The sequence below is a fragment of the Adiantum capillus-veneris genome, chromosome 11, assembly GCF_014529385.1.
Source record: "Adiantum capillus-veneris isolate H3 chromosome 11, ASM1452938v2, whole genome shotgun sequence".
Lineage (NCBI taxonomy): Eukaryota > Viridiplantae > Streptophyta > Polypodiopsida > Polypodiales > Pteridaceae > Adiantum > Adiantum capillus-veneris.
The window spans coordinates 73,879,404-73,892,665 of NC_140941.1; the positions used below are offsets into that span (position 1 = coordinate 73,879,404).

At 39.8% G+C, this 13,262-nt stretch overlaps 1 protein-coding gene across 1 annotated transcript; it reads right to left on the reverse strand.

Annotated features, from left to right (window-relative positions):
- Window positions 1-10,599: 10,599 nt before the first annotated feature.
- On the reverse strand, window positions 10,600-12,034 carry LOC147447443 (uncharacterized; the record flags this gene model as incomplete). Its single annotated transcript, XM_086523620.1, has 3 exons — window positions 10,600-10,694; window positions 11,611-11,826; window positions 11,899-12,034. Coding segments are annotated over 3 exons (447 nt in total), but the record flags the coding sequence as incomplete, so codon positions are not given.
- Between the last annotated feature and the right edge of the window lie 1,228 nt (window positions 12,035-13,262).

Genomic DNA, 13,262 nt, shown 5'->3' on the forward strand with positions numbered 1-13,262 from the left:
AGTAGTCTTCACCATGTTGTTGAAGTCTCCCTAATGAAGCACATGCTTTCTTCGTTGTTGGAAATTTAGAGAATCTGGTCTTCAAAGCTTTGGAAATTTGGGTATACCCATCTTCAATCTGAGAAGACATACTCCAAAACCATTGCTCAGCGTTGTCTCTAAGGCATAGCAATAGAAAATCCCCTTTTTTAATGTCATCCCTTTTACCAAGGATACGACAAACCATTCTAAAATCAGCAAGAAAATCATGAACATCTTCTTCTAGATTTCCGAAAAAGATTGGGATATCATCAAAGGTATAGCGTGTCATAGTCTCTCAATGCTAGAACCACACAAAGATTAGTTCCAAACAATCATTTTCTCTCATGACATCAACTAACTACACAAAGTTTTGAAAGGTCTTTCAACATGAATTCTAGATTCTTATGTGAAAATGTTTTTTTTCTTTCTTATGTAATGCTAATCCAAACCATATTCTAGATCAATTTTTGTTGCATTGAAATTAAACTCAGTCATACAAGTTTTCATGATTCATATAATCTTCTGGATTATGCTAAAATTCAAGCATTCATGCAATACAAAAACAATAAGCACAAAGTCAGTCCTCAGTGGGGGCGCCAATTTGAGGCGGTCCGGGCGGCCAACAAGAAGAGTGGCCTCTAAACACCCTTCGAGGCTCCCGTGCTGCTCAATTGGGGCTTGGGCAAGCACAATCAGAGACAACAACAACCCACAACCAGAAACCAAACAAGAAAAGGGGCACCACCTAGTTGTAGATGCGAACTAGGACGCACGTGATATCTCCTTGTACTCAAACGCACAAAGAGAGGGGAATGCAAGATAGCCACACACACCAAACACAAACATTCACCACGTCAGAGAGAGGTTAAGAGCACAAATCAACTTGAGCAACTCAGTCTTAGCCTTAAAGACTAGATGCACACAAAGCTTGATGAGAAATAGGGAGACAACACAAAACTTGACCTTGTTGCCAATACACAAATTGTCTTAGGGTCACGGGAGCCCTCTCACCGAGCACCCTCTTACAATTGACCTTTTAGGCAAACAATTCAACAAGTCCTCAAACCACCAAGCATGAAATGACACAACAAACTTCAAGGACAATATACCTTCAACCACCTGATGAGCCAACTTATCAAGTCAATTTGGAGAGAAGAGTCGTAGTTGCAGCATACAATTGCACCCAAAACTATAAATCTTATTTATGCACAAGAGTAGGCTACAAGTGTGATGAAGAGTATGGCATACACTCCACTCCTCTAGATGGCATAACTAACTTCAATCTTCTCCATGCACCTATGTGTAATGATGGAATAGAGCACTCACGATGCACACACTCTACACAACTAGGCTTGAAAAGTGGTGTGTTATGTGTTGAGAATGGTGTGCTGTAGTGTGATCATGTGATGATTTACAAGGGAGAGAAGCGCTCTATTTATAGGTTTTAGAAGCCCCGATTTGGATTAGGCCTAATCAAGTTTATTTAAAGGAATAAAAGATTATGCATATTTTTTTATTTTTATTTTGTAATGAGGGTGGGTCTCTCTTGTCCTTTGAGTCACATGGATGTGGGCTCAAAGGAAGAGAATTATTGAGGATGTTAGAAGAGAGGGATTCAGTGAATAATTCGGGAGGGCCTACTCTAGTAGAGGGTGCATTTTGAAGATGATTCATCTCCATCCGACTTAACCTCAAAAGAGCTTAAAGCAGATCAAACATCAAGAAGTGTAGATCAAATAGAGCAAAGGGCAACCACGATAGCTATTGAGAAGAGAATGCCACCTAAGCCATAAGCTAAGAAGAACATGGTTGTAGACAAAAAAGAAGCTATAGGAAGTCCACAAATCCAGACATTTCTAGTGGAATCAACCGATGTACGTCAGAGTGGAAAACAAAGTCTCAAACCACACTCCATAGAGACACATTTAGATCAAGATGAGACCATAAAAATAGCAGGACAAAAATCTTCAATAGAACCTCCAGTGAGAATAGTTGTAGTTCTCAAGAGTACAAAATGATCAAGTGTCAGATGTAATGCTCTATTGGATAAGTGCAATATGGTTGTAGATAGCATCCAAAGAATACTCGAGATCATTCCATGAAAACAAAACAGTAAAGAAATGCTAGGTAAGGCTCCGAGCAAAGAAGAAATGGTTGCTACACTTAGCATCTAGAAGCATGAAGAGCAGGTAAATTTTCAAGTAAAGTTTTCAAAAAACACATGCATGCAGATGTCATCCTTGGACATTAGTGGTTAGAACAACACAAGGCCTGCAAAGAAGATAAAATGTCGATACCGTCTTTTGCAATTGTTATAGCAAGCAACAAATACAAATACCAACAATGTGAGATTCAAAGTTGCAAAATTCACAAGAATCAACGAGAAATCTTGTAGACAAAGGTAAAGCTAAAGTGGACCTTCCATCGATTAGCATGAAAGGTGTGAAAGCATAGGCCTCTATATCAAAGAACCCTTGTGGATCAAATACTTCTAGCAAGTCAGGCTTTCAAAACTTCAAGTCAATTTCTAACCCAACTGAAACCTCTAAGGAGACACCCCGAAAAACAAAGATGTTTCAACCAAATACTCAAGAAAGAAAAATATAGTCAAGCAAGTATTTGTTCTGAGAAATGTAGTCAAAGTCAATGATCTGGTTTGGAATAAGAGGGGAATTCAACACAAAAAGACAAACACATGGGATGGATAACATCACAATGGAGCTTAAAAGAACAAGAGTACTATAGAGGTAATAGAGAGATATGGATACCAAAACCTCAGGCAAGGGCATATGAAGTAACGTCAAGTCCCTTTGAAGAAAGAAGTCCCATAAGGTATCAACCTTGACAATATCCTAGGATACCTAAGAAGCAGGTATACAACAAAACAATATCTAAAGATGCTAAAGTCTACGACAACTCTCAAGAGGATACAGAACAAAGACAAATCTCAAAGAATCTTCTTCTTGGACAAGGATTCCACATAGAATATACAAAGATTTGGCTATCAATCAACCACCAGCCAATTGCAATTACACCATACATGCATGAAGATCTCAAGAACTCAACAAGACCTAGAGCAAAGCAAAGTCAACAAAGGAGATACAAAGGTCATCAAGAGATTTGGATTCCTAAGTCTTCCAATGCTCCTACGCAAAAGCCAAATGCCGATAGTGAATAGAGGCCTACAACAACCTCAAAGACTACTATCGACATGTCTAATTGGAGAATCAAATAGATAATGGAGTCTTCACAGTCAAAGAAGGACAACCCAAACAATGTGAATGCAGATTCGAAGAAGGTAAAACAGGTATGGCAAAAGAAACCTTCAATGCCAAATTGGTTGTTCACTAATCCTCTTTTTGAGGATGCAAGCTTACTTTTACATGAAGAAATGTTTGTAGGCACAAGAATGTAAAAATTCAAGTCGCCAAGGTGCAAAAAACACTCTTTGGCATAGTCAGAGTTGGGTTGCTGAGCCATAAAATGAGCAAAGCATTAGTCCCAAATCTTCAAGTTGTAATAAACTTTGTGCTAAGAGTCATAGTTATTAGGACTACGCTCAAGCTGGAAGAGTGCAGCATATCCAAGTCATGTCGCTCATGTTGGATGAGATGAGCATAAGAGTCAAAGTCTATTAACTTACAATTGGTGGAGTGTCATAGAGTCCAATAGTCATGCACAGTGCACAATAAGATGAGAGCACATATCCTCGACAACAAAAAATGAAACCTTTTCACTAACAACTCATAGCCTTGCTATATGCATAAGAAACCATCTATAATGTTGTTTAGCTGCACTCGTACCTTAACAAGTCAGTCTAAGTATCCGTCAATTTCTGGCCATTGAAATTGCTCCTGATACGTTGTGCTAAAAATGGTCTAGAAAACAGACTTGACCAGTACCTAGGGACTTTGTCATGACACGGAATGGAAATAGTGGGCGCCAGTGTTAATCCCAGAGACTCATATTCTCCACATGTGGAATATGTCTCATGTAAGGGTGTCTGAAAAAAAAGAACATCCTCTGAGTACAAGATGTACTTGTGTGTGGAGGTAACTTCAAACACTCCACGACAAGAGTGAGAGAGACCCTCATTCAATGCTCCACACTGGCTAAACTGAACTCTTTGAGTCCCTAGACCATGTTGTGTCCCATGTGAAAACATGTGCCAAATCAAATCCGACAAGTGGGTTCATAACATCATAATGTATATTGGACATTACGTCCCTAGACCATGTTGTGTCCCATGTGAAAACATGTGCCAAATCAAATCCGACAAGTGGGTTCATAACATCATAATGTATATTGGACACTACGGCCCAAAATACTTGTTCCAACATGCCCTTGGCATGGCCCTGGGGATTGAACTGAAATTTTAGTTACCGGTATTCAAATGCACAAGATCAGGTCTCCCACCTGTGAAAAAATCAAGCAACATTGCACTGGAAACCCTGGGTGTTGCCTTCGCAATCCAAACCTGTTGGGTAGACTCTGCGTAGTCAAACCCCTTGGTAAGACCCTTTGTAGAAACTGCTCAACTAGCAGGTAACGATAGACAACATAGTAAACCGTGTACAGAATGATGGGGATCAACTTGAAAAGTTAAATTTGTCCACTACCCCGTGGTAGATTGCAGAATTCTTTTCATGAAAGTATAATGGGAATAGATCTTTTCATGAAAGTATAATGGGAATAGATCAAACTGTAATCTTCAATGCCTATGGGGTGATTTAGTAAGCATACGTGGGGTCTTACCCCAAAACTATGCATCCATAGACACTCGTAGTGCTATAGAGAGAGCAAGAGATCCACACGTGTAATGCCTAGCTCTTATGGATAGCCATGCTGTTGCAACGGTTTGTTGCATCTAGAATCCGTGGTAGAGATCATTTCATGTGAGTTTATGGTTATCAAAAACTCAACTCGAGCATCGTACTGAAAATATGTAGTGCAAAAATGACACCCTAAACATCCGTAATGACAAGACTCTTGCTTGTCCATTAACGTGAATGTGTACTCCATTGGGTAGATCTATTCGATCTTAAGAACAATCACACAAGGAATGCCAACAATTGGGTCATACTCGAGATCTGACAATGACCCTTAGCCAACGTGTGTGGCTCATAGCCCTTATGGCAATTAGTGTTCGATGAACAAAATGATGAAGACTAATGTAGAGGGCATCTTGCCCAATTTCTAGCTGAGAGTTAGAGCACCTTGGCTCAGACTGGTTCCCAAACAAAACATGTAACAAAAGATTCTTAAAAAGTTTTCATTATTCTTCAAGAGAAATAAGAAAGAGAGAGAAAGAGAATGTTGGGATGAGTAACTTTCCTTAAGTTACTACCTTGTATATACTGCGTCCATGCTCATCTGCATCTTATTTGTAGCGTGCAGTGTATCCTATAAGCATGCAACAATCTGGCTATATAACGCTCTCATCGAGAGAGGTAACAAAAAAACACAAGTCACATCTTGCCTCACCTACCGTGTAGGGGATCGTGATTGTACAAAAAATGACTTAAATATGGCACTTTGACAGTGAATTAAGTCTTAGATTTACGTTCCTTTTTGTGTTGTTGTGTGTTGACAACAACCAAAAAATCATGTTAAAAAGTCCAGAACTTATCTTGTCCGTGACAAAGTGTCTGGTGTTACAGCAGAAGCATATTGCATGAGGTGGTATAATAGAACCTACCTAGCTAGCATGTCGTGCATGCAGAATTTTAAGCCCTTCACAAAAGTGATGGCCTCAAACGTGAGAGCCAAAACCATAAGTGCCTTGCACAGATGTACTGGTAGGGATTTTGTGAGTGGTATTTCTTATTTTTTCATTTCTTCAAACTTGTGTGACACTGCCCTTGATGCCAAGTCATTGGGCAGTACCTTGGCACAAGGGAGAAGCCTTACTTCATGTAAAATTGTCAAAGCACTTTTCTTTGCAGAAAAGCAGTAGTTTCCAATGTAAATGTATAAACATGGAAAAATAAACAATATTGAACATGGTCTAACCTGTTCATCCTCCTGTAACTAGTTCTTTGGAGATGTCAAAGGAAAATATCACTCAAATGTAGATCATAACCATCTTTATTGCACGAGAGAAAGGTGGCGTATGTATCATATACACGACCTAAAACATCCTGCAGGCATATGGAGAAATGTCCCAAGGGCTGGTTATCATAGCATACCCCAAATGGGAAAAATCTCAATGCAAGATTCCTAAATTGAAGCCTTGATTCACATAAATATGTTTGGGTGGAGAGCCAACAGATGTGGCTCCATATATCATGACAAAAAGAATGGACCGTGTTGAGCAATCTCAAGTGAATTTTAACCAGTACTTTGTGGTAAGCATCCTTTGTCAGCCGCAAGCAGCAGTAAGAAGGAGTCATCCATGCCAAACAACTTGCCATGTTCATCAAGTCAAGCAATAGAATGTGCCAATCTCCTTGAGATTCCAAAACATTGCAAATTTGTTATGCTTTTGCATCAAAATTGAGCCGTTGAAAATCCGTGCTGCAGGGCAAGGCGGTTGGTACTCAATCCATGCTTGATTCAAATCTTTAAACCAATCAAATTGTTGGTGCTTATAGTAACTTTCACAACCCATGCTTGTGCTTTGCGTGCCTAAAGTGTGTGCACATATGTTGCATATCATAGCTATCAAGGAGATGCTCAATAAGCAAAAATCAACTCCGTACCTCATTAAGTACACCTGCCGACAAATCTTCCCGACCCAAAAATCGAATGTGGTACCGAGGGGAAACTACAAATATTATGAAAGCAGTAGCACAACATTGGACTACACAAACCTTGATCATTAGAACCCTTGTATAGAGCCTTGCTCATTGCAATACCAGTCACAGTCTGATTGACCATTACTGCTAGGCAACTTTGCCGCCCTGCATAAACTATGAGGGTAATCAATTGATTAAAAAAAATTTGACAGAGTTTACTTTTCTGTATATGTTCTTGTAGAAAAAAAATTAAGCTCAGTTGGGATATGGTGTATTTGAACCCGGGCGTCACCAGTCATATGTTGAACTTGGGTCGATCGAAGACGATCAAGCCTTGAGTTACAAAAGCTTTCCGCATTGAAGGTCAAAGCTAATCTTTTGTGTAATCTAACCTAGCTTGTGATGTTAAGGTCTTTGCATGGTCAATGCTGAGTGCATGCTGACTTCTTGCGGTCCTCTAACACCTATAGACTGGCGAATATAGTCATGCTATCGTGCCAAGTACATTAATTTGTAGTAATTTCCAAGGGCGGCCTGACATGTGCATGCATGATGCCTTGTATAGGTTGACTATGCCATACAACGACAGAGCTCAGCAAGATATGGTATAACCAAGCCTTGTATTTTTTGTAGGCTTTGCTATGCGAGCAACCCCCAAGGATGGCTGTAGGGCACCCAGTGTGCAAAAAAGCAAAGGAAAAAAAAAAAAACAAACCAGCGATGGCGGGTCTGTTGCTGACGACTGCGTAGGGTGAAGACCAACTCTGAGCGCGCGGTGTTGGTTACTGTTCAATGCTGCTCTGATGAGTTTTTCTCAGCAGGCGCCGCGATTTGGATGAGCTCAAGAGATCACCATTCCACCCAGGTCGATTCCGACCATCCCTTCTGTGTAAGGCTGCTTGAGCCCCCCATGGAAGGGCCTGCTCCTGCAGCCCTATCCTCTTCGTCCTTCCAAGGGACCCTACCCACTCCATGGCAGGCAAGCTCAAAGAAGAGAGAGAGAGAGAGAGAGAGAGAGAGAGAGAGAGAGAGAGAGAGAGAGAGAGAGAGAGAGAGAGAGAGAGAGAGAAGAGAGAGAGAGAGAGAGAGACAGAGAGAGAGAGTCAACAATTCATGCCTTGCCATGCAAAAATATGCAAGCCTTCCCCTTTCCCCCTCCATCCCTGAGCTCTGATACCAGTGTAAAGCCTAGGGAACTGCCTAACCTGGATTCACCACCTAGCCTCCCTTATATAGCCCCTGGCTACTGAATCCCATGTTCCCCAGTGGCACCGGCCACTTACTGGCCCAGGTGCGTGACCTCCCCTAGATATGCGCTTGGTATGACAAGAGAGATAGGAGAATAGTGGCTTGTTAGGCACATAACAAGTCAAAACATTTAAATATAGAGTTTGGAATCATTTATCAATAATAGATAGGTGAATATATAGATAAACAAGGATGTGATAGTAGATAGATGGATGTAAATACATAGAGAGATAGGCTCAATTACTATTTATTGATAGATAGACCATAGATACATGATTGACCAATCAATATATAAAATATATTTTATATAGCTAGGTCCATATATATAAGTAAATGAATAGTTATTGGGTGGATATGTATGTGTGTGTGTGTGTGTGATATATATACATAGGTAGATAGGATCAATATATATATTTGGTAGCTTACTATTTATTGATAGATAGACCCATTGATACATGATTGATCAATCAATATATATAATATATTGTAGATATGTCAATATAAAATTATAAATTAATAGTTTTTAGGTAGGTTTGTATATGCGTGTGTGATATATATACATAGATAGATAGACTCAATATATATATTTGGTATCTTAATATTTATTCATTGATAGACCCATTGATACACGATTGATGCAATGAAAAATGTTTACCTAAATAGATGGGTAGTACATACATAGAGAGATATAGAGATTTCGATGGATATAAAGAGAAAAGGATATATACATTTATAACGACATAAGAATATATATATACATATACACACACACACATATATGTGTGTGTGTGTGTGTGTGTGTGTGTGTGTGTGTGTGTGTGTGTGTGTATCTTATGTGTGTAGGTATGTGTGTGTGTGTGTGTGTGTATCTTATGTGTGTAGGTATGCATGTATGTGTGTATATATGAACGTTTTGGGAACATTTTATCGTTATTAATTAGTAGAAGCTAAACCTTACACCAATACGTTGATACATAGATAAATAGTGGATAGATAGAAAATGAAAGTGATACATATAATAAAATATAATGATAAATATATGGATAGGTCAATATATATGTTTGCTAACATGTAATATATTCATAGATAGGCCATTAGGTACATAATAGAGAGAGAAATTAAACATGATATAGGCAAGTGAGTGTATAGAGATGGATCAATATGCCGATAAATATATTCATCTACATAGCTTAAGATTGATAGATATTATAGATATGGGAGATGGATACAGATAGAACGGAGACACATAGTCATGTTGATAGATAAATACCTAGATAGGTACTTATATAGACATAATATATATATGTGTGTGTATATATATATATGGGCTATATATGCGCATGTATACCTATGTATATGCATATATTCATATACTTATCTTGACGTTAATTCTTTATCTACTAATTACTATCTATCTGTCCATTAACACTAGGTTGGTAACCAAACAGGACATAAAAGTTTCCTTTCAGGGTTTTGAAAAAAAACCTCCAAAACCATAGTAGATCCACTCATTTTGTAAAATCCTTTCATGAGGTTATAGTTCAAGGCCTACTAAACACGGAAAAAATAAGAAACTTGTAAAATTTCTCATCTTTTGGTCACACCAAGCCTCCAAAGTTGATGGACCAGTGAATTTTCATCAAAACAGTCATTTCTTATGTTTTGTTGCATAAAAATAAGATTAGGGATTTTTATAGGACTTGAGATAAACTCCCTAGTTAACTTCAATGGGTTGGTGATTAGAACATATGATTGCTTCTCACTCACTATTTTTTGTTTTGCTAAAATAAATAGGTACAAAAAAGTTGAATTGTTTTTACCATTCTACAAACCTATCATCAAAGTTTCTATAGCCACGCTCAATACAAATAATATGTGCATGTTTTCTTAGTTCCCTATTGTCCTTTATGTTCATAAGGAGCCATGGAGCATGTCAAAAGAATAATGCATCTCTTACCAAGGGGAATCTTGGGGACAAAGATGAAGTGTTAAATACAGCAAACATGAAAAAATTGGGTTGAACATTATGAGTTGCAGAATCGCATAGAAACTATTCAATATCTAGCCAAATTTGATCCTTATGACTAGATATGGTTACTACCTACAAAATGCATGTACTTGTCACAAGAAACTAACAATATTGAAAAAGCTATACTTGATATTTTAGAAGGGAGGAACTTCCCACAAGAAGCTGAGAACGCATTAGTTAATTTTTCGAGTGTTAGGCCAGAAGGTAGAGTGATGCAACCGGATTTTATGAGATATAAGAGTGCTTGATTTAGCTCCTCAAATGCTTCTATGAAATTAGGTGGCTTAGTTGGTATGTGACCAAGACCGTGGCTACAAAGATGAGCAAGAGAGGTACTCATAAAATCACAAAAGTTCATGGAAATTACGTGTTGTGCGGTGTTTTCCAAATTACAAAAGCATTCATGGGGTGTGAGAGAGGTGAAAACTTCCTTCGCATTACAGAGAGTTACTTTCAAAGGGGGATCAAAAGCCCAACTAAACATGCATTCATCCCATAGGGGAGTGGTGGAAATGCCAAGCCGAAAGAAAAAACAAGCTAAAGAAAGAGGTGAGATTTTTGATATCAAGCAAGGGGTTGACAAAATGAAGGGGTACAAAGGTTCCCTTCGCCTTGCACTTGGGGATGAACCGAGAGCGTCCATGCACATCCTTGGAAACTTGCATCAATCATAAATGAGGGATTTAGCACTAGTTATGCATGCCTGGGTGAAGGCTAGTTTGGTTTTTGGAGTTGGTATGGGGGGTGGGGCAGAAGCTTGGACAAAGAAAGGTGGAAAAGTGGGGGTGGGGTTTTGAGGGGTGCGGCTACTAGCGGTGGAGGTTGCTGGGGAGGGTGTCTTCCATCTTGGAGGTGTAGTAGAGGTATTCGAGCATTGAGAGGGGAAGTTCCTTCCTCTTCCACGCGCGGTTTGATTCCCTTCTCCGCGTGCTTTTTTGGCCGAACGCGTATCATGGGATGCCTTAGAAATTGGAGCAACTGCCACATTCACAAAAGTATCCACTTCCGTGGATGAACTGCAAGAAGGTGCTTTTTGGCTAAACAAAACAGAATGAGTGATAGCATCCTTTATCTTTTTCCTGTAGAATGTATGTAGGAGGAGAGCTTTAATCACTTCTTGGGCTTCTTTAGCAACCCAACTCATAAAGGCAATAGTAGACCGTTTAAGGCTTGAGCTTGGGAAGAAGCGAGGTAGTTGATTGAGAACCAACCATAAAGCATGATCGAACCACAAAACATTGTTGTCCCGGCAATGATCCCCTTGCCCAATATGCTCGCAACCGCACTTAAGAAAAGGTCGTTGCACGTTCCATACTTGTGTAGTATAATTAGTATCTCGGTTTGTGGTAGAAATGACACCCTTAACCCCGACCACGCAACCAAAAGTTGCATTACAGCGGCGTGGTTCGAAAAAAGACATAGAGAAAGGGGTAGCAATTAGAGTTTTTTCAAAAAGGTTGGAGTTATTGCCCTCAAGAATCTGCATAAGACCTTGCTTGATCGCAATCTTATCATGATCGTTAAGTAGAGTAAGTAGAAGATTCTCGGGGAGGGGAGCAAGTAGAGTAAAATTACCAAAAGACCAAGCTTCGTGGTGAGCTTTACCCAAAAACATTTCCAAAAGCCTGCTCGGGATGAAGGGATCGGTGTAGGTTTTGAAGGGCTTTGTGGTGAGGCTTCGACTCGGTGTAGTAATGGTGAAGTCTTTGTTTGCAAGCATCTGCTCCTCTTCGTCAAGATCCATAGGTAAGAGTGAGCTTCCGGTAGCAGTTGGTGGCATTGTGATGATCTCTGAAAAACCATTAAGCAAATGTCTCTTTCTCTGCCGGGTTAGTGGGTCGTTTCGCAGCCGCTTTCCATTACTCTCCATGAAACGTCGCATCAAATTTGGTGCATGCTCGAGCCACTCTTTCCGCTCACGCTCATCTGCATCAATAATTGCGGGTAAATTTGCTGCCAAATCACGTAGGCGGGTAATCGCAGCAGGAGGGTTTGAGAGAGAGAGAGAGAGAGAGAGAGAGAGAGAGAGAGAGAGAGAGAGAGAGAGAGAGAGAGAGAGAGAGAGAGAGAGAGAGAGAGAGAGAGAGAGAGAGAGAAGTGTGTGTGTGTGTGTAGAAAAACGCAACCGTGTGTATGTGTGTGTATGTAGAAAAATGCTTGCCATACGGTTTGTATATTTGACGCAAACGGTTGTGTATTTGATGCAAACGGACAGAAGAAACGTCAAATACACAAGCCTTGTGTATGTGTGTGTGTGTGTGTAGAAAAATGCTTGTGTATCCGGTTGCGTTTGACGTACGAACTTCGAAAATGGATTCTATGCCTATTGAAACCATCCGTAGTCCATTAGGGAGTCTTAAGGCAATGTCAAGAGCGTGTATGGCTAGCCGTAGGTCAAACGGACAGAAGAAACATCAAATAGACAAGCTGTAGGTCAAATCCGGTTGCGTTTTTCTATGGAAAAACGCAGACGGTCTTCGGAAACTGATTCTATGCCTACTCAAACCATCCGTAGTCCATTAGGTAGTCTTTAGGCAATGTCAAGAGCACATATGGCAAGCCGTAGATCAAACGGATAGAAGAAATGCCAAATACACAAGCCGTAGGTTAAATTCGATTGCGTTTTTCTACTAAAAAATGCAGAAGGATAGACTTTGGAAACTGATTCTACGCCTATCGAAACCATCCGTAGTCCATTAAGTAGTCTTAAGGTAATTTCAAGACCGTGTATGGCAAGCCGTAGGATAAACGGATAGAAGAAACGTCAAATACACAAGCCATAGGTCAAATTCGATTACGTTTTTCTACGAAAAAATACAAACGGACTTCGGAAATGGCTTCTATGCCTACTAAAACCATCCGTAGATGATTAGGTAGACTTTAAAAAACGCAAGCGTACTTTGGAAATGGCTTCGATGCCTACCGAAAGCATCCATAGTTGATTAAGTAGTCTTAAAGCAATGTCAAGAGCGTGTATGGCAAGCCGTAGGTCAATGCGTTTGAATTAACGCCAAATACACAAGCCGTAGGTCAAATCCGGTTGCGTTTTTCTACGAAAAAACGCAAACGGATTTTGGAAATGACTTCTATGCCTACTAAACGCATCCGTAGTCCATTAGGTAGTCTTAAAGCACTTTCAAGAGCGCGTATGGCAAGCCGTAGGTCAAACGGATAGAAGAAACGCCAAATACACAAGCCGTAGGTCAAATTCAGTTGCGTTTTTCTGT